At 40.3% G+C, this 22032-nt stretch overlaps 1 protein-coding gene across 9 annotated transcripts in view; it reads right to left on the reverse strand.

The window, feature by feature from the left end:
- slc4a3 (solute carrier family 4 member 3) overlaps positions 1-22032 on the reverse strand; it is a 68469-nt gene that overhangs the window by 35196 nt on the left and 11241 nt on the right. For 5 of the 9 annotated variants that reach the window (XR_015720784.1, XM_087853105.1, XM_087853104.1 and 2 more), the window contains exons 2-6: positions 19474-19878; positions 9043-9217; positions 5694-5944; positions 5324-5514; positions 1131-1357 (exon numbers count right to left, since the gene is read on the reverse strand). Coding sequence is in view for 8 of the 9 variants with exons in the window: in XM_087853105.1 (XP_087709231.1) it covers positions 1131-1357; positions 5324-5514; positions 5694-5944; positions 9043-9217; positions 19474-19527 (898 nt within the window). In the remaining variant the exon portion in view is untranslated. Of the gene's footprint in view, positions 1-1130; positions 1358-5323; positions 5515-5693; positions 5945-9042; positions 9218-19473; positions 19879-22032 lie in introns of those variants that run through there. The other 4 variants (XM_087853107.1, XM_087853108.1, XM_087853109.1 and 1 more) reach the window with 2 other exon arrangements.

The raw sequence follows: 22032 nt of genomic DNA on the forward strand, positions 1-22032 counted from the left end.
TTTTAACTCACTGCATTTACTTGGCATTTACATCAATAATACACTAACACACATAGTCCCTGACTGATATATAACAATACAGGCAGCTCACAAAGACTCCCCTCCCTCCTCCACACACACATCATTGTTGTGGCGTGGGTGATAAGAAAAAATGAGTCATCTCAGAAGGTGCTTTCAGAGATGGAGACAACCATCTACCGTTGACCTGCTCCAAAGCTTTTCCTCAACACCAGTGAGGAATTTAAAAGGCTATTTTTTTGTATTGTCCCCAATAATCACATAAAAACCTCTATTTGACTTGCATTTAATAATAAAAACAATACCATAGCTACCTGCAAACAGACAGTTATTCCAGCATTTCAAACACACACAGGTTTCAACAGGTCTTTGCATCAATTTGCTCTAAATCTCCTCTTACCTCCTCACTCGTTTTCTCATTGTTATGGCCATTGCCAACCCCGCCCTCCTGCTCCTGCTCCAGCAGCCTGCAGGCTGACTTACCTCAGCCAGCAGCACTCTTCCCTTACCCCTCTACGCTGTTACCAATTTCCTCTCCGCCGGGTTTTATCTTCCTGCCCTAAGCCTCCCTCCAGTCCTTCTCTCTATTACTGCATTGTATGTCTCTACTCTATTAAAAGGAGTTTCTACACCTTCGTCAACATGACGTGGGAGAAATGGTAATAAAATGTGTGACACAGAGCCTCGCCGTCTGATGCTGTCTGATGTCTGATGCTGTCCAGTGCTAAACACACCAAGCATTATTAGATCAAGCTGAATTCTATATTTTTTTCTAAATATGTACATGTAAATGTGTGAGTAATGGCTGTTTAAATGCTTCCCCGCGATTATAAATCAAGCGCATTGAGGCATCTGTTGCTGTGATTTGACTTTATATAAATAAAACTGAATTGAATTGAATTATAATCATGTTGCTCTCAATAAAATATCTCCCTCTGCTGGTATTGCATCTCACTGCAACTTGCTGCAACTTCTGAATTCATGTGCTTTTCACACTTTGGAGAGGCAAAGCGTGAAATGGACACAGTAGAACATGTATCTATTACATGTTTTTCTGTGATACTGGGTTGAACATAAACTGCCCTAAAAATACAGTGTAGTATTCTTCTTACTTTTCATGTCATCCAGATCAGCGCTGACCAACATTTGGGCTTCAGCCTCATCAGTGGGCACCTGCTGATAGACGGCAGTCTCCAGGGCAGTCATGCTCCCGATGCAGATCCGCTCCCGCAGGTCGTAGTTGCTTCGCTGGGTGCCCGGCACACGGTGGTGGACAGGCTTCTTGCGGAACCAGCCATGAGGTGGGATTGAACTTGAGGGATCTGATCCTGAGGGAACGCTGACAAAGAGCACTATAAGTTAGGCTCGTGAAATTTTAATTTAATAATTAAATAATTAATTCTTTGACATTATGAAAGAACTTTTATTGTTTTCAAAACCAAAATATGAACCACAATGTAGTCCACAAATCAACCATAAAGCATCACATTATAAAGTATTAATATACTTTATGTTAAAATCGTTTTTGATAAATACTCTCTTGGCTCATGCACTGCGGTTACTTTACCAACAGAGGGCTTCACAACACAACAACAGGCCTGGATCTCCTCTCCAAGCCTCTGAGTCATCCTCAGCTGAGCTCACTCAAACACAGCAATGAAACGTTGCATGGCTCAGGCATGATGCTTGTTTCTGTGCTTTTATCCAGCGAGCCATTAGCAGAGAAAATGACTTGAATCGCCATGGCGCCCCTGACCTCCCAACAGCAAACTCCATGCATAATTCAAAGCATCACCAAATAATTTATATTCTGATGGTTATATTGTATGTGTTAGCAAGCCAGATATGAATGATTCAGCTGGAACCATTAATGGATCATAACTGCCCTAAGAACTGCACGTATGGGTTATAAATGTTATTGGCTTCCAATGACAAGTATCACATATCTAAAAATACAGCTTACTTAGCCTATGCTCTCGCATGCATGAGCCTGTTTCATATGTTTTGCTGCATGAAAAAGTATTCACACAGTTAAAGGTTTCAAATTCAGAAAACAACAGAAAACACTGAATATAAACCAAAATGCATTTAATAAATTTGAACCTGATAAAATGCTAAATTATGACTGTTGTTAGGAAAATGTAACCAGCAACATGCTCCTGTGATAGGCTTTATCACTGCCAAATTCTGCCTTGTGAAACAGACAGCAGTCAGGGATAAACTGATAACAAAAGGCTGTTAAAGCTGCATAATTAAGCGGGTGAAAGTTTAACAAAGGACTTGGTGTAGTGTGAAAGAATTTGCTCACAATGATAATTCTACAGCTAATCTCATCCCTGTATTTCCCCACAGTGTTTTAGCATCTTTTAGCAATGTATTTCAGTTTTATGGCCCACAGCTTTAATAGCCTCCCACTGCTTTAATCAGCTGTGTTTTCAGCTTCAGTGGGCAGCTGTTTCCAGCAATATAATCGTTAATGAACACACTGTTACCTGTCCAACATATCAGCCACACACAGACAACTTTAGCAGCTAGCTTAACTTTAGCAGCTAGTCCCCGCACTCGTTATATTATCCATTTTTGATCTGCACACAGCTGTTGCCACGAACGTAGCACTCACTTACGTCATTGTCATGAGACACTCACAGCGTGCTTACGGGAAAGTAACAGTAATCTAATTACCTTTTTTGCAATAGTAATCCCTCACTTTACTCATTACTCACTTTACTTACTTGTAAGTCGTTACTGCCCATCTCTGCCCACGGCCACCTTGAACCCATCTGTCCCTCCAACTGAACACCTCTCCACTGTTCTCATACATCTCCTGCATTAGCCTCACATACTTCTCCACTACTCCTGACCAGTGTTGGTCAAGTTACTTGAAAAAAGTAATCAGTAACTAATTACTGATTACTTCCCCCAAAAAGTAATCCTGTTACTTTACTGATTACTTATTTTCAAAAGTATTTAATTACTTAGTTACTTAGTTACTGTTTAAAAACACGATTTACAACCTGAATAGGTGATAAAGTGATAGATCTTTCAGCCCAATTCTACTTTTTCTGCATAATCCATCATACAAAATGTAATCAAATGGAAAAGTCTCTTTTTAAAACTTGTTTTATTAGTTTTAATCTTTTAACTTTATGCATCAAGCAAAAATTTAATTATCTGCAACATTCTCTGACTGGAAGAAATTTGTTTAATATTATATTATTATTATATTTTCTGCACATTCCAGTACATAAAATATATTTATTTTGTGTGTTTACACTCAGTCTTTCAAATAGATGCAAGTAAAACACAGCAGAAAATAAATAAAGTCAAAGACTAGCGGTCCTTTTGCTCTATTTTCACCTGTAAAGCAGGAGTGGGGCAGGCGGAGGTTTACCCTGGTGCAGGTGTGCCGCAGCGGTCAGTGGAAGAATCCGCGAGTTTCTCTGTGAGTTTCCATTACGTCGTAGCTACTCGGTGCTTGCTCGGAAGTTTAGGGGGTTTTTTTCCACTGTAAAAAGAAGTTTTCTTCCCACGCACAACAGACACTAATGTTTTTGTCACTTTTTATGGAATCAAACTCAAAGTAAGGTCAGTACTTCCACGCTTTAAACGCTGCACGCTCATACTCTCTCCCGCACTCGATATATGATCCACTGTTGATCTGCACACAGCTGTTGTCACGAACGTCACACTCGCTTATGTCACTGTCATGAGACATTCTGGCAAAAAAATCACGGTTTTAGTAACGCAGTAACGCAGCGTTCCTACGGGAATGTAACGTAATCTAATTACCGTTTTTGCAATAGTAATCCCTTACTTTACTCGTTACTTGAAAAAAGTAATCGGATTACAGTAACGCGTTACTTGCTGCCCATCTCTGCTCCTGACTTCCTCACGTAGTAACAAAGATCCTCTCTTTGTACAATGATATGCATTACAACCAGTTTAGTGTCAAGCAGGGCTAATGTGGGGAACATAATTATTAGCTCTGATCCTATGCATGCCGGTCAGAGCTCATCGCGGTGAGGGACAACACGAACAGTGGAAACTTTAAGGGCTGATTGATAACAAAAATTGATAGGACTGGGTGTGTGTTACTCCATATTTGTTCTTCAGCACAATTAACCTCAGTTAGCATTCTGCTAGCAGTTTACCTATGCTGCATTTCTGATACAGCTAAATTCTCAGTAAATCTGTTGTCAAGTAATATTGTTCTGTTTCTGCTGTGAGACAATAGAACACCCATGAAACACTTATATATGTGCACTGTATTAACCACAGCGGAGCTTAAGTAAGCTGTTCTGCACCTCTAAAATCCAGATTTTTATAATTGTGATGCTGTCTGACAAACTCTGCATTCACAAATGTTAAAAACAACAGCTGTGCCAAGAACTTGGCTATATTTACTGGGGCAATTGTGGCTCAAGAGTTGACAGTTCGTCTTGTAATTGGAAGGTTGCCGGTTCGAGCCCCGGCTCTGACGGTCTCGGTCGTTGTTTCACTTCACCCGTTGCCTACTGGTGGTGGTCAGAGGGCCCGATGGTGCCAGTGTCTGGCAGCCTCGCCTCTGTCAGTGCGCCCCAGGGCAGCTGTGGCTACAATGTAGCTGCCATCACCAGTGTGTGAATGTGACTGAATGTAGTGTAAATTGCTTTGGGGTCCATAGGGACTACGTAAAGTGCTATACAAATACAGGACATTTACCATTTACAAGCCAAACTATCATTCGGAGAGAAAGTCAGAAGCCACTGAGTGACTTATTCAGGTCTGCACTGCACAGTATACTGAAACACATGTGCTGCTCTTATTGGCTGCTTCTCTCTATCACTCAGACTTCTTCCTCAAAGGGGCGGGTGCAGCAGCCATACTAGTTTGATTTAAAGTTACCAACACTGAAACTGATTATCAAACAGTCAGAGTGCAAGTGTGCAGCATTTACGACTGGAATTTAAAATACACATTCTGGATGTAATATGAATACACATATTACTATTACGTCTACGACTTTAAGACGTAATATTAATATGTGTATTAAAGTGATAGAATATGGGACCTAGAAAAGGTTTCAATTTGAGCTAATTTAGCTAAAAGACTGACAAGAGGTCAGTACTGGTCAGTAAGTAGGCTGTAGCATATCGGCTTTTTTCACAATGTCCTGTAGCAACAGACACGCTAATTATGCGAAACATATGAAACAAATTATATGAATATTTGTCATCTTTGTGTTGGGCAGCGTTGCAGATTTTTTTTACATTTTACAAATGTTTACTAGGACATTGGAGAGGACTCAGATGTTGTGAAACCACACCTGTCGCATGCTGCTTCTCCTCCATCCATGTCATCGTTCTGTCCAGTAACAGTTATTCCCCCATTATGAGCCGCCCCCTTTGTCAGAGTGAGCGCAGTTGTTTTCCTCGACAAAGGTTGTTCTTCGTTTTCCGTGTGGACGATAGTGTGGTGAAGGGGTTCCCCCAAGTCCTCTTGGCTCCCCAAACTAAACTGAGAGAAAGAGGAGGATCAGTGAGGGGGAGGCATATATAAATCTGGCTATACGTAGTAAAACCATAATCAAAACCACAGATAATTCTCTTTTGTTTAAGTATTAATGCCACAATCATCTTATCAGCAGCTCAGGTACATGAGTTTGCAAAAGTTACACTGTATAAGTCACATTTTACCTGTGGCTGGACCTCAGGGAGCTCTGTGTGAGTGACAGCCACCCCTTGCCCTTCGGTCTCCGACTCCGCCTCTTCCTCGTCTACCTCGTGTATGGTAGGCGTAACGTCAGAAGGCGGCAGCGAAGTCTTTTTTTTCCTGCGCTTCTTTTTGCGCCTCTTCTCCATGCTGTGTACCCTCTTCCGTAAACGCTGGGGCACGGGCAGGTGAGTGGACAAGGGGTGGTGCATATGGTGAAATGTGTGTCTGTGATCTGTTTCAAAGAGAGGCCATGATATCAGATGGTTTATTCACATCAGCTGGCTGAGCAGCTCATTCCATATCACGTGAAATGCTTTTTCTTTGGTGATGTATACAGACTTCCCAGCTGCACATCCATGACATCAATCGCTCACTCCAACAGCTCAAAGGGGCTTTATTGGATTGTAATCCGATGAATGTGGAGGTCATTTGAGTACAGCGAACTCACCGTCATGATCAAGAAACCAGACAGAAATAATCTGAGCTTTGTGATACATTATTCTTCACAAAGCAGCCATCAGAAGATGGGTACACTGTGGTCATAACTGGATGGGAATAATCAACAACAATAGTCTGGAAGGTTGTGGTGTTCAAACAATTGCCAATTGATAATAAGGTTTTCAAGGTATTCCTAGAGAACATCCCCCACAGCATTACATCACCACAAGCAGGCCTGAACTTCTAGGATGGATCCATGATCAAATTCACTCACACTACTGTCCAAGTGTTGTAGCAGAAATCAAGATTCATCAGGCAACATTTTTCCAGTCATCTGTTGCCCAATTTTAGCAAACCAATATGAATCGTAGCCTCAGTTTCCTTTTCTTGGCCAACAGGAGCGGCACCCAGTGCGGTCTTCTGCTGCTTTAGCCCATCTTCTTCAAGGTGCAATATGTTGTGCGTCTACAGATGATATTCTGCATACTGTGGTTATCTGAGTTCATTTTGCCTTCCTATAAGCAGCACTCTGACCATTCTCCTCTGACAATTTCCAGTGTAAATCAATTCTGCACATGTTAAAGTCATGGGTCCTCCACAGAATGACAGCGGTACCATGAGGGGATGTTTTTATTCTTAGCTACCTCACACATTTCAGCCTGTCTGAAAAACTCCTATACTTATTATCGACTTCTCGCCAAACAATTTCTAACTGGGATTCAGCTCAGCAGAATGCAGAACAGTTTGAAGAATATTGGGATGAGACTTCTCATAGTTTGTATTTGGATAAAAGAGTATATACATTATTTGAATATTTTTTACCTTTTCTAGCCATTTACAGTGATAGATATCACAGAAAGTCATAAAAATAAAATGCAGATGTTATTCTTTTTCTGAAAAACTATTGTCTAAAATCACTAATTAGCATTATATTTGCATTTTTCCTCGTTTCAGGATGTGTGAGCCCTTTATATTCGTTGTTTCTCTCCTACTCTCTGTGCCCACACAGGCTGCAGCCTATATTGTCATACCACCAACAGACATATTGTTCTGTTTCTTTTCAGGCAATGAACAGTTGCCGACTGAAATAGCACTTTTAATCAACAATTGCTTCCAAGTAATTTCCAAGCGGCAGCAGTGTGCTAATGTGAGCTGTGAGCTTCTGTAGTCAAAGAAGTTGGAAACTTTGAGGAGAACCTGAGAACGAGCTGAGTACTTAAAAAAGCTGATATACCAGCCAGCCTTAGGACTACTTATTGTTTGCTTGGGCCAAGACTTTGAATATCAAACATGCAGTGTAAAAAAGTGCAACTTTCAGTTGAAAGACTCTTCCTTTAATTCCTAAGAAACTAGAAAGACATAACTAAAACACCAAAGGAAAGCAGCTCCATCTTTACCAATATTATCTCCTGTCAGGTGGTAGCCGTCAGCTAATCTCTTGAAAGCTAATCCAGCCTTTTACTCAACATACCCAATATATGGCGCCCTGCTTTGATCTAATCTCTTACCACAACGGACAGGGTCAACATCAGCTGGGATACATGTGTATTTACAGTACAGGATATTTCAGCACTGATGATTGTTATGATGCCAATGCTGCCCAGCTAGCAACAGTAAAAGATTTTTTTTAAAGCACTGTAGAAAAATCGACATTATGTGCATTGTCACATAATGTGGCATTGTCTTATTTCTTGCATAGTTGTATATATGTATATTTTTTCATTTTTATTTCTATTGTTTGCCCCTTTGATCCAGGAGGATGACATTTCGTCCCACTGTATACTTGAGTGCATATTGTTGGGTTGACAATAAAAGGTGACTTGACTTGACATTGTTTCATGTCAGTGTATCTTAAATTGTAGTCTTCAGTGTACTGAGTGTTTAGGTACCAGCAGCAATGGCTGCAGTGACTCCAGCCATGCTCCCAAAAGTATAGGACAAATGTGTCTATTATATGGACACATGCCGTACGTCCAGAGGGGGACACATAAATAGCACTTTTAAGTTTTGTTTGTAAAATTTCATATTCAGTCATGTATTTTAAGATTTACAATAAGCTTCTATGTCCATTACTTAAAAAATACCGCCTTTTGAAATTCTTACAGATACATCCTGTAATTTGTTTGGACAGAGTTGCAACTTTTCCTCTGTAAAACATTTTGTGATTGTTTCCTTGTCTTGAAAAGCTCCATATAAATACATTTTACTTGCTTGCTTACTTTGTTCACAAAATCTAGTAAATAGTTCAAATAAGTGTGCAGTGCTCAATTCTAATTTGTGGTAGAAATTCAGACACCGTGTACAGAGTGCACTGCAGATAAAGCTGATGGATACCACGTGACAGGAGTACTGTCATGGCTGCTGGTGCCAGACGGTCTAGTCTCAGTTTTTCAGTAACTGCTGATCTGCTGGGATTTTCCCACACAACCATCTCTGGGGTTTACAGCATCAGCTCTCTGGGTGAAAGGGCCTTGTTGATTCTTGCTGATAGGAAGACAACAGTAACTCAACAAAAACCACTTGTCATAACCAAAGGATGCAGAAGAGCATCTCTGAATGAACAACACATTGCAGATGGGCTACAGCAGCAGAAGACAACACCAGGTGTCAGTCCTGTGAGCTGAGAACAGTGAACTGAAGCTACAATTTGCAAAGGTCACCGAAAATGAACAACAGAAGATTTGAAAAATGTTGCCTGATCTGATGAGTAGCCCTAAACCAAAATAAAATATAGAAAATGCTAATGAAAATGAGTTTTGGCCAGTAATATAAAAACAAATCCAAAATATCAAATTCGACATTTGACTGCATTCTTGTCCCAGTGGCTCCTTTTGTTTGTGCAAGTGAAGCTATACTATGATGTGTACACGTGTGCACGGCAGCTTTGCTTACACTCAAAGTCTTTCTCAGTGTAGTGTCGCCCCATCCTGTCTCCACTGGTAGAAGCAGAGTCACTGATGATGTCTGCAAAGCGCTCCACGGACAGAGCTTTCTCCCAGTTCTCTTCCTCCTCTTCTTCCTCCTGGTCCTCCACGCATCCATCCTCATCTTCCTCTTCCACCCTTACCTGGACGACAGTACAAATACTTTCAGTAAAGACAAAAAAGGATGATTAACTGCATGGCAATAACCGTAACTCATATATCCAAAGGCCTCTCTTGCCCCCTGCCATTGAACCTCAGCTTTAACAAGAAGTTTTTCCAGTTTGCTATAAAATCTATAGGTGATACAAGAAATGTGTTACCCTGATTACTATATTGTAATGCTAGCAAAGTGGGAAATTTAACCGGACAGTTCTTTGGCACGACACACATTGACTCATCAGAAACGGCAGCCACACGAGGGGAACATTCATGCTAAATTAAAGTGTAATGCTAATCTGGGATGAATGCAAAACAAATAATTATTTTTGCTACTATTTCATATGGAAAGTAGCTCTGCTGTTTCTATTTCCAGACATGATTTGCACTCAAGCCAAAGATTTCTTTTTGCTGTTAAAAAACAAAACAAAACAAAACATGTGATTGTATTTTAAAATAATTCTTCATCATCAGAATAGGAACACAGCGACTGTATATTCTCTGTTACATGCACAGAGGACATCAAATCAATACAACAAAGTGCTAAGCAGCAAAGAACTAATGCACTAGAGAGCCCCTGGAGACAGTGAAGACTGATGGGAGTGTCCTGCCTCAGCTATTTGGTGCTTGTGATAGGTCAGAATCACTGGCACATGCTGCTTCCTCTGCCTCAGATTGGTGCTGGCACAGTGCGTACTTTGGCTGCCGTTCAGTGGTCTCAGATTGCTGTGTGCCAGGGCTCCATTACTTCCTAATTACCAGCAGGATGAAGGGACATGATGCATTTAATGATCCAAGCTACCTATCTACACAAGGCTGAGGCAGATGTAGCTAGGCAGGATAAAAGAAAGGGGTTTTTTTGGGGTTTTTTTTAAAGTGAGTGAGCAGTGAACGCCTTGTTTTTACAGCATGTCCAGCTCAATTTTGTTCATGGTTTAATGTGCTCTGTGTTCCAATGAGTCAATGTCCCCATTCACTTCCTCATTTCCTTCACCTGCTCTGGTGAGGGCTATTCGTCAGAGTAAGACCCTGAATTTAATAGTCCCGACATATTGCAACAGGGAACAATATTGTAGGGAGAGTTTACTACAGACAAGAGGCCTAACTCTTTCATGTTAGCTTTGAAGTCAGATGAGGTGGAAGGACACAGGAGGTGGGCCACCCCAGCCCAGGTGGTGACGGCGGGATACGTACAGGAATAGAATCACACACAATGGCTTAAAGTGATTTGAAATATTGTATGCTTTAAGTACTGTATGCCCAAATGGAAATCAGATCTATTACACTAAAAAACGAAAAAATCAGAAATGTATATTTGTCCTGTTTGCTATGAGTGCCATCACTGTGGGTTACAATCTACTGTCTGTAGATGTAATATCCATCCATTCGCTTCCGCTTCAAGGCACGCAAAATTTCAAAATCCCTGGTAGCCCTTCGGGCAGGCATTCTTCAATTTTTGGTAGCCCAAAATAAATTTAAGTAGCCCGAATAAAAAAGAAAGCATTTTTTTTTTAATGTTTTGTTTCCATTACAATATTATACATTAAAGTATAATATTGTAATGGAAACAAAAATTAATCAAAAAAAATGTTAAAATAAAAATTACAACAACTGTATAAAAATTACAATCATCAACTCAAATACTTGGTTCAAATTGAACAGAAATTTCTATGAACTTGTAAGAACTGTGTAGAACATGAATCAGTCTGTGTCAGATCCTGAAGCTGAAATTTCCACTGAAGTCACGGGTAAGAGGCAAGTGAAACCAAGATCTAGGCCATTTGCTTTTTGAAGTTTGCAAAGACTGATAAATTTTGCCAGTGGTAGTCCACTCTTTGCAACATAGTAGCTGTTCTAAACAGATTTTTCAGGAGTTCTTGGTGTGCTTGGTTTATTTTTAGTATGTTTTTTGGAATTGCTGTTTGTTCTGGGAAAGATACTGCAGACTGGGCAATAATGCATTTCTTGCATTTCTCATGGGTTCTGACGGGGTCTTTCTTAAAATTATTGGTCCCAGTAACAAAGGCGCTTGTCGACTCAGAAATCAAATGAAACTCACAACACACCTGGCAGAACATCATGTTATTTAGCTCGTCATATTCCAGCCACAGAAATCATTTTGTCCATGAAACCAAAAAAGCTGCGCTTTCTTTTTGCCTCATTGTCTGATTTGTCATAACTTTTCCGTTTTGTGGTAAGCTTTTCTTTGGCTGCCCCTTCTTCATCCTGACCTGTCTTATTTGGCTGAGCAGAACTAAAATACCAGCATAAATCCTGCTGCTTTTACACACGTACTTACATAACGCTCAGCGACTCTTTGCGCGATCAACCTCTCACATGTTTAGGCTTGCTGCGAGAAATTTCACTTGTCATGTTTGAATAGTAAGCTAACGATTGATAAGACGATGTCAGAGGAATTGGTGCGCAAATTATCGTCACTCACCAATCAGTGCTGTCGCTCTCTATACACAGTTCGCGCGATTGCAAAGTGAAAGCAAAAAACAAGCGCAAATTCAAACGCGATTTCAATATGTCACATATTGACAGTGGCTCACCGATGCCAATGACATAATTACTCAGCTACATTTCCGAAAGAATGCAAAAGCATAGACATATATTTTCCTTCCTATGATAGCCCGACGGGCAGGGCTGAGTTAGATTTTGGTAGCCCGACTGGAAAAATCGCTAGCCCCGGGACGTCGGGCTAGCAATTTTGCAAGCCCTGCGCTTATCCTTTTCAGGGTCGCGGGGGGCGCTGGAGCCTATCCCAGCTGTCATAGGGCGAGAGGCGGGGTACATCCTGGACAGGTCGCCAGTCTGTCGCAGGGCCAACACACAGGGACAAACAACCATTCGCACTCACATTCACTCGCACATTCACACCTAGTGACAATTTGGATTATCCAATTAACCTATCCCCACAAGCTGCATGTCTTTGTACGGTGGGAGGAAGCCAAAGTACCCGGAGGAAACCCACACAAACACGGGGAGAACATGCAAACTCCACACAGAAAGACCCCGGCCTGATGGTAGAATTGAACTCAGGACCGTCTTGCTGTGTGGCAACAGTGCTAACCACCGTGCCACCGTGCTGCCCGTCTGTAGATGTAATATTTCATGAAAATTCAAAATCACTGTGGCTGGTTTGGCCAATTTGAACCAATTAAAATGTAAAGAAGCTTAAATTAAAAAAGTCCAATCAACACAGCTGAGATCCTCTCTAACCTTTACTCTAACCGCCCGACATCTACTACAATATTAATTTTTCATAATTTGTGGTATGGTGAGCCAGAGATGCATTTAAATATTTATCAGCTGACTACTGTTCAGGAGGGCGTATGTGGGGCTGTGTTTGCTTTGTGTGAGAGGATTAAGTGTACTCGTGTTAGTGATCAGGAAACACTAAGTGAAAGCCATCGGGGTTCTGTACGTGCATTTCAGTTATGAAGTTACAAGGTGAATCAGGATTACTTTGAGGTCAATTATAAATGATAAGCTACTGTAAAGCAATTTGGATTATGTTACATGTGTCTGTGAAGGTTCTCAGTCATCCAGGTCATCGTAGTCTAAGGAGCTTCGAAAGAAAAGCGTCTGGACTTCTTTAAGTTCTTTGAAGACGTTTCACCTCTCATCTTCAGTTCTAAGAGCAATTAGTGGAGAGTCCCAGATTTTAAGCCCTATGGGAGTGTCCCCACGAGGGTCGTGGACCCCCTATTGATCCTCTGCTTAATCACACGACCCAAGGTGTGAAAACAGGTGTGGGCCACAATCAGCCAAGGTTTCGGGTGAACCCATTGTGAAGCCTAGCTCCACTGTGGTCATATGGCCCAGGATGTGAGTGGGCCATATGGCGTCTGCTCAAAACCGGATTATAGATGGCACACAGTTGGTGTCGTAAGCCACCGCCTCTGTTCAAAGATGGTCGCTTACAGTGGACTCCTCTAAAGGACAAAGGTCACCCTTTCCAGGATGCCAATGTTCACATTTTGGACAGAGGAGACAGATGGTTTGAGAGAGGAGTGAAGGAAGCTATCTTAAAGATCTTAAAAGAAAAATATCACATCTCATCCATCCATCCATCCATCCATAATGGACATGTTTAAAGCAGCACGCCTATTAGATGTCCAGTAGAAACCTGATCTGATGCCAGAACTATCTTAACTGTCCCCTTTTAACAGCTGTACTCAGAGCCCTTGTTGAATGACCAAACTCTTCACCCAAAGTACACAAGTACTTCTATCTTTGAGGTAATATAGTGCAATAGTTCATTCAAGTAAATTATTTAAGTGTTTAAATGCAAACAGAGATCGCAGCATGCACTGTTTGACTGTCACAACTATACAGGGAAAAACAGCATGCATGATGGGAACTTTCTGTGTCTTTAATGCACGTTAAATTAGATCTTCCTTGTTTCTTCTCACAGTAATGAAAACTAAGTTAACCATGATGAAGCTTCATATAAAACGGTGAACGATGAAGCTTCCACTGGAAGTCCCAGGCTTTTCTAACCCCAAGTCAGCCAAGTGGAAGCTAAATTGGCTAGTCTTTTAGCATCAATTCATATGTAAATTAGGTTGTTACTTGAGATGTGGGGGAGTGGGGGTGTGTGAATGATTGCTGATTTCTAACTGCCAACTGCCTCTTTGTTAGTGTGTGGGGGTGGGGAGCTGCTAAAAGCTGTGAACTTCCTTTTGTGTTGAGGTCAATGAAATTGTCATCTTGCGGGGTTTACTAGGGTTCCATCACTGACTGCTGGTCAGCAAACCTGGGAAACCCACAGTATAACCCTAACCCTGCAGTATATTGCAAGTAAACCTGACAAGTTTGGGATCAAGTTTTGGGTGGCTTGCGACCTAAAATCCAAGTACATTTGCAATGTCTTCCCATATCTTGGCAAGGGAAGTACATTTGCAAGAGAGTTGGCTAACTCTCATATGGCTGGGAAGAAGGCAAGAAAAGAACAGTTGCTTTGGACACAACCCTCCACACCTAGCCCTGGAAAAAGAGCCATGTGTCAGGTCAAACACAAATGCAAGAACAATCATGCCACTGTGCGATGTGTTCACTGCTACAGATACACATGTGGTAAATGCAGACTACAGATACCATGGCAGTGCCAGGATAGTGAGTGATTGCTGAAAATGTTGAAATGTACTCACTCACTTTTTATTATTATTTGTAAATATGTGTACAAATGGTTGTTTTTTGTTTGTTGTTTTTTTGTACTGTTTTTATCAATAAATCTCAGCAACAAAGGAAATGCACCCATGTGTGTTGATTTCTCCCTAAGATGGCAAACAGAAACACAAGTTTCCTTGTGGGTTAGGGTTAGGGTAACCCAAACCAACCCTAACCCTAACCCTAGTGGCTCAGCACCACCTTATTTACATAACAAAAGCAGCAGTTCACAGTTCAGTTCAGGATATTAGCTAAAAGCCTACCAGCCATTTGGCTGGTATGCGGGTTTTAAACGTAGAAAAGCCAAATGGCTGCCAAATGGCTGCTCTCTGGGACTTCCAGTCCCCATTAAATTAGCGTCCTACCATTGTACATGTATTATCTAATATAGTCATAGAGAGCAGCAGGTTCACAGGTTGCATTTGTAACATTTGTTTAAAATAAAATAAAAAAGGACGTCACTTTAGTTGTATCAAAATATGTGTTTACGTGAAAGAAAATAAAGCTGAGTTGAATAAATTAGCAAACGTGAGACGAATGAGAACACATCAGCTACCGAAGCAACCATCAAAGAAACAAAGACTTTGAATAAACTTTGGTTTTGGCTTATAAAAGTTGTAGCCAGCCCTTGCTTATAAAACATTTAGGATACTGGAAAACACCATTGGACACTAAATTTAAAATATAAAATGAACCTTTTACTAATTAAAACACAGGCGGATAAAAATATTTAGCTCTTTAAAATTCTTCTCTTTGTGTTTCCTCGCACAGTGCTCCTCTTTCTGTTGCTTGCTCCTCCTTTTATTTGGCGTGCCGTGTTTAAAGCGGCTTCCCTCTCGCTTAAAGCCGGGCCTCTTTGATTTAAGGAGCTGGCACGCTTCCCAGAAAAACAAATCACAACTAACATAAATATCAGCATCGGCATTTTGCTTTTCTTCCCACTGCACAGCTGATGTTTATGAGCAATTATTTCAAACTGAACAGTTTGCATAAATATGATGTTTTGAAATAAAATGAGGGATGGTGAGCTCTCCTCAAATATGGTTCAATTATTGCATGCACCCATAAGCCTTATGAGCCTAATTACTTCTTTTTTTTTTGCCTGTCCCGTTTGGCTCTTTTGCCATCAGAATTATTGTCTAAAGGCGAAGAAAGATGCCCAACGCATTTACTTTACCAAATTGACCATCCCAGCTTTGCCGTAATGATCTATTTGATTCACCTTTTATTGTTTATTTTATTTTAACTTGCTGAATACGGGACAGACTTGACTGGGGGAAAGAAAAGGGAGAAAGAAAGAGGGAAAGAAAAACAGCTGAGAAGAGGGACGGGGAGAAGGGCAAAAAACAAAAACCAACAGAATAAGCAGAAAAAAAAAATACATATATCGATCACCTGGATCACCTGTAGAGAAAGAAAAAAGAAAACAAGCAGAAGAAAACGAGAGTAATAGAATAAACAACATCACAATGATATATGGGAATATGACAGTAAATACTAAATATTAAACATTATTGTGCAGCACGTAAGATCGACAGCACACAGTGTGCTTTGAGGTAGGAGCCAAAAAGGGTTAGCCTAATTACTTCTGTTAACTTCTATAGAGTCCCTGTAGAAAACAGCAGCCTTTGTCTTCAGTAAATTAGCCCATTTATAACGGCAACATGCTATCAAATATTATATATCAAATATATCAAATATTCAACATATGTTGCGTTATCTTATACATATGCCCACGCTGCAGTATAGAATTGAAACTTTTGAACAATACGATGCCACACAGTATCAATTTTAGGTTGAAGGTGTACTTGGAACTAGGGATGGGTATTGATAAGATTTTCACGATTCCGATTCCAGTTTCGATTCTGTTTAACGATTAAGGTCATCGCGTGTTTTGTGAGCAAATGCTTTTGCATATTCGTAGTGTTTCCTCCCTTAAATGAAATATCTACTTTTCAAGTATTGCAAGTTGCCCTGTTGTCATCCGTTCTCGTAAAGTATAACCAAACTTTTGAGCGTTTGAGCCGCTTAGGCGCCGTGTTTCCTGCCAGGTAAATGACGCTCCGCAACGTGGTGACGTCATTCGGGGCGACTGGAATCGATAAGGGAATCGTTTGCAAATATGGCAAACAATTCCAAGGAATTGAAACAGTAGGAATCAGTTCTCAACAAGAACCGGGTTTCGATACCCATCCCTTGTCATCATGGTTTGGTTTTTTTATGTAGAAGTTTCAAAAATGTGGCAAATTAAAATGATAGAATTTAACCAGGTTTTTCCATGCTGTACCATATATGAAACATCACTGTTAGCGTTGAGAAAAAACACTTAGATACATAAGCAAAAGGTGCAATGCAAATATAAGAAATACAATAAATTACAGGAGTGCAGCATCCCACATTACCACCATATGATAATCAGTGCTGTTAGCAGCAATGTGCATTGCCCCATCAACATGCAGTCCAGAGATGATCAGGTCTTTGCAACCGTAGCACCTAGACTCTGGAATAACCTCCCTGCTCATATTTGTTGGCTATTATCTGGCTTGTTGTGTTGTCACCTTTATTGTTTCTTGCCCTGTTCCTTCTTAACGGTTTTGCTCTCATTGTCTCATGCTCTGTCTGACTGTGAAGCACTTTGGTCAACTCAGTTGTTATTAATATGTGCTATAGAAATACATTTTGATTAATTTGATTGATGTGCCTTAAATTGCAAGAAACATAAATGTGTGACTACTAGTAGTTGTGGTCCACTGACAACCACTTCCAGGACCTATGCTGTGTTGTTTCAGCCAGTTCACACCTCCAGTGAACATGTCAAAGTGTCCCGCAGTAACCCTGAACCACACCTGCCTCCATTAGAGAGTGAGTGTGTATGTGGTGGTTAGAAGTGTTTAAATTTATAGAATAAAATACTGTATAAATGTATGTGGGAATGGGTGAATGTGGCTTACAGTAAAAGCTCACTCAAGATAATCATCTTGCTATTGTGTAAGGAAATGCTATCGCTCAAAATATGAGCAAGGATGTACACCGAGCCACACCAGAGTCTAAACAGCAGGATTTTATGACAAAAGTCAACTCATTAATTGAATCTCTGCAATTTGCTCAACTTCAATGAACTCTGAAATGCAAATATGGTCTGCTCATTATCCATTTATGACCTTGGATTGAACAGTTTTAGGAATTTAAACAGAGAAGGCAACTGAGCTTATTATCAGTTTTGCACAATCCACCTAATTTCCTCTGCCAAACTATAAACTGCTCCACCAAAAGTAATTGTAGACCACTATAAGAGCAGATGGTGCAAATATGTCTCCTGAGTACAATGGGTCTTGTGCTGGCATGTTTCTGGCTGGCTAGTACAAACAATAGCAGTTAGTTTATCAATGGACTGTCAGCTAGTCCTGTAACATTGGTGCATGCAGCAGAGCTTATGTTAATTTAAAATGTTATTGCTTGTTGCCATATGGCGAAAATATAAACAATGCCTTTGGAAATATTGGAAACAAGCCCTTTGTTTTCGGTACACATGGTGCATCAAAGGGCAGCGTTAGCCTGAGGATGACAGAACAGTAATGTCCAAATGCTTCCGACTGAATTAACAGATCCAAGTAGAAAATATTCAAAACAACAACAAATATTATGTTTTATTGCCTACTGTACACCATTATGGATATGGAAATATCTGCAGGCATTGCTCTCTGGTCGAAACAAGTGTTCTGGCAGCTAACTGGTGTGAAGGTGTGAAAGTGTGAACTGAGTGCTGGAGATGTTGCAGCTAAGAACTGACTTAACACCAACTCAAACAAATCATTTCATGGCTATCTGTCAAACAATCATGTGAAGGCTTGTGTTCTCACTTAGCTTTCTGATCTCAAGCCGCACTCGCTAACAGCACTGAAGTTTCTGGAGACCTCTTCCTGCAGCTTTAAAGGAACACGACTCTTTTGTACAAGCTGCTATAATAACATCTGCACTTAAAATCAATCCTTTGATTTTTCTGAAAATCGACAGTGCCCCTTATAATCCCGTGTGCCTTATGTATGAATTCTGGTTGTGTTTACTGACCTCGAGACGATTTTATGTCGTACACGGCGCTCAAAAATCTGTCAAATGTTTTAGTGCGACTTTGCTAAGCTACGAAGCCACACCGCTTGATGGGTTGTCAGAGCATTACGGCTATCGTAGGCCTCACGGAGTGATACGTACTGTGCTTCAACACAATATTACCGTATTGTGTGTGTATAACCTCTTTTTAAGTTTTGTGGATATTATACATGGTTATGCTGAGGATATGTTGGCGAATTTCCACTGGAAATGCCTTTTGGTTAAACTGTCAGCAAGGAATTTGCATTTGCAGTGTTAAATTTTTATATAACTTTAATCCAGATAAAAAACAGCTGCTTGTTTAAGTGAAAATACATTGATGTTTTGTTTGTTTTTCGCACTAATAAAGTTGTGGAGTTGTAAAGTATTTTGTCTAGTGTCAATTATATCATCAGTTATATCGTTATCGCAATTTTTCAAATGTATATCGTGATAAATATTTCTGGTCATATCGCCCTGCTCTACATCAGAATATGATTGTTAGATAGAAAGCACTAAAGCGTATGAATGGGTTAATGCGGTTGTATAAAGTGCTTCGGAGCTCCAGGACAATAGAAAAGTGCTATATAGAAATCAGTCCATTTAATAGACACGTTGATGGTTTGTAGAACGTATGTATTGAAGTTAACACCAAAACTCAAGCACTTCTGATTTAAGGCTTTCTTTTTCAGTGGAGCCAAAGTATCCAAGGTCATACGCAGTGAGGATGTAAGACTGTTAACAAGATAACCGACCTCTGTGGGAGTAGAGTTCAGGTAGCTGCTCTGCACTGTGTTGGCACATGGCATTGAAAAAGATGAAAGAAAATGAATTGCATCCTTGAAGTTTCAAATAGACATCTACTGTAATGACATTCATTAACCCCTTCTGTGCAATCCATTATTATATTATTATGCTAACTATCGTTATGTTTAATTTTATAAGAACAGGTTCAGTTTAAGAAAACAATAATTCTTACCTGCTGTAGGTTTATTAACACATCTATGTCAGGGGCATGACCTCCTGTAGCCATGGGGCCCGGCAAGCAGCCAGAGGGTAGAGCAAACCTCTAAAACGTGCAGGGTCCTGCAGGGAAGTGGACTAGTGTGGCTGGAATGAGGGGAGACTGGCTATGGAATTGCTGTGAGGAAGATGATGCGGTGGACGTGACTGGACCAACAAGAGTGGTCCAAGAAGTGGGTGACAAAGGTCAAAGTGTTTAGGTGTTGGGGCCAGGTAGGGTTTGTGTCTTTGGGAGAGGGGAATAAGCAGGAGAGAGAAAGAGGGAAAGAAGGGCTGCACGGCAGGAACCTGGAGGAGGACGGGATCAGCCCTTCTCTTTCACTGCTGGGGATCCAGGAAGCCTTTGGGGTGGCATAACCTGCTGGAGAATGAACAGGGTAGGAGGTTAGCAGTCAGATATGATGGATAGTTTCTCCAGTGACCAAGCACATGTAAGGTTATGCAAATATAGTACATAATCACCATATGCTGATGGATACACACCCAAAGAAACACAGTCATATATAACCACAAATTACACACAGTAAACTAAAAGTCCACAGACAAATCTGAAAACAAAATGTGAATCAGAGAATCTAATTTTATTTTTTTTTCCTTTTTAAAAAATGTTGAGGTTTTTTTCAGCTAGGTAGCTTAGCATAATTGCAGGAAGTGGTCCAAATTAAACAATGTTCTGTAAAAACATAACAAAATCCACCTATAAGCAAGTCTAAAGTTTGCTATTACTGATTATAAAGCGCTGTGAGTGCTCAGAGTAGAAACTCTTTATAAGAATGAGTACCACAAAAAGATGTTGGAGGTGTTTGCTTACAGATTGTACTGCCTTGTACAATCTGTCTTGTTTTGCAGCTATGAGCTGGTTGGCTTGTACATTATTATTTATGTAAAAGTATATTCAGGTGGTAGTAATGTAATTAATATTATAAAACATGGACGTAGCTTTTGCTCTGGAAAAATGAAGCTACATGAATTTTACTTGAATGTCACTGGATGGTGATAGCTGTGGTTAGAAAAAAAATATTTAAGCCGACGCTGTTCTGGTGAGTTTATGAGCTCACTAAATTATTTTGGATCGTATTGAATAACAAAAACTCTTTTTTTGTAAATCATGATCACTAGCCAATGAGCAAGCGGTTATGCTGCCTATGAGACAAAAAATTGTTAAACTGAAAAAAAGTCTGAAGGTTTGCTCACTGACTGCTTGGCTTTTTATGTCATAATAGAAAATGTGGCCAATAAAAGTATATATCCGAGTGATGGTAATAACATTTAATACGTAAAATGGCATTACGGTAGAATTATTTGTCTTTGGTGTAGTGTGACCTAGATAAGTTCGTTAAGCTATTTATTACAGTAAGTCAGGTAAAGTAATTAATATTTGAAACAGCTATTTCCCCGCTTCTCACCTAGCTGACATTAGCAGGGAAACAGGGAAATCTAGAGCTCTGTACCAGAAAATACCAGACTGATGCAAAAACCAGCTCACTGTGAGTCTCAGTGGGACTCTTACCATTATGTTAAAATTAAATTTCCAGATAGAAATTAGCATCTTACCAGCTAAGTGACTGTTAAGATATCTTCACAGGTCATTACTGCTGGTGCTCCATGAATTAAATGATTACAAGTCTTTAGATCAGTTTCATAATTTGAAAACCCCAGTAGCACACATACACAGAGAGCAGACAGCTGAATCATCCTGAAAATGTCAAAAATAAATGCTAGTGATTGGACTGGTCTCAACATGATGGAAAACAGGTGCTTCTCTTCCTTGTAAACATGCCAGTTGTTGGTCTGTAATTATATTATTCTGGGCAGTGCAGGAGGGGATGGGGCAGGGGAACGAGCTGCCATTTAAAATCCACTAACTCCTCCAAAGACTGAGTCTGTGCTGTCTATAATTTTGGTGTGCCTACATTGCTTTGCCAGACCAGACAGAGAAGGAAATAGCAGAATACGCTAATCCGAAAATCCTTCTGTCATGCGCAGGCTTTACTTTGATTAACTCATATTTTTGAATTATTGAGCTAATAATATCCCTTGGTTTTTATAAGGCTTTGCTGCAGTATAAACAAGAAGGACGCAAAACAGAAAACATTAGACTAAATTAAGCAAATAATAAGTAAGAATGTACTGCCAACATAAAATAGTCATGGGAATTAATGAAACCCAGTTAAATCAACCCCGAGTGACCAGTTGTGTTTGGTGTTGCCGTTTTCCCACAGTCACAATATGAGGCACCACATCTGTCTCAGTTTTATTCAGCTGACTCACTTGCTCCCTTTGAGACATTTACATTTGACTCACAGCTCACATTATACACAAGGCACTGCACAAATAGAAGTACTGTAGGCTGCTGAGATCTAGAGCAGTTTGAGGTTATGTCTTTAACAGTGAGGTACTATGCACATGCACTCCATAGTACTGCATTAACAGTTCAGTAGGGCTGCCACAAACGATTATTTTGATAGTCGACTAGTCACCGATTATTTTTGTGATTAGTCGACTAATCAGATCA

This window comes from Neolamprologus brichardi, chromosome 16 (genome assembly GCF_056152115.1).
Source record: "Neolamprologus brichardi isolate AB-2024 chromosome 16, ASM5615211v1, whole genome shotgun sequence".
In the NCBI taxonomy this organism is placed as follows: Eukaryota; Metazoa; Chordata; class Actinopteri; order Cichliformes; family Cichlidae; genus Neolamprologus; species Neolamprologus brichardi.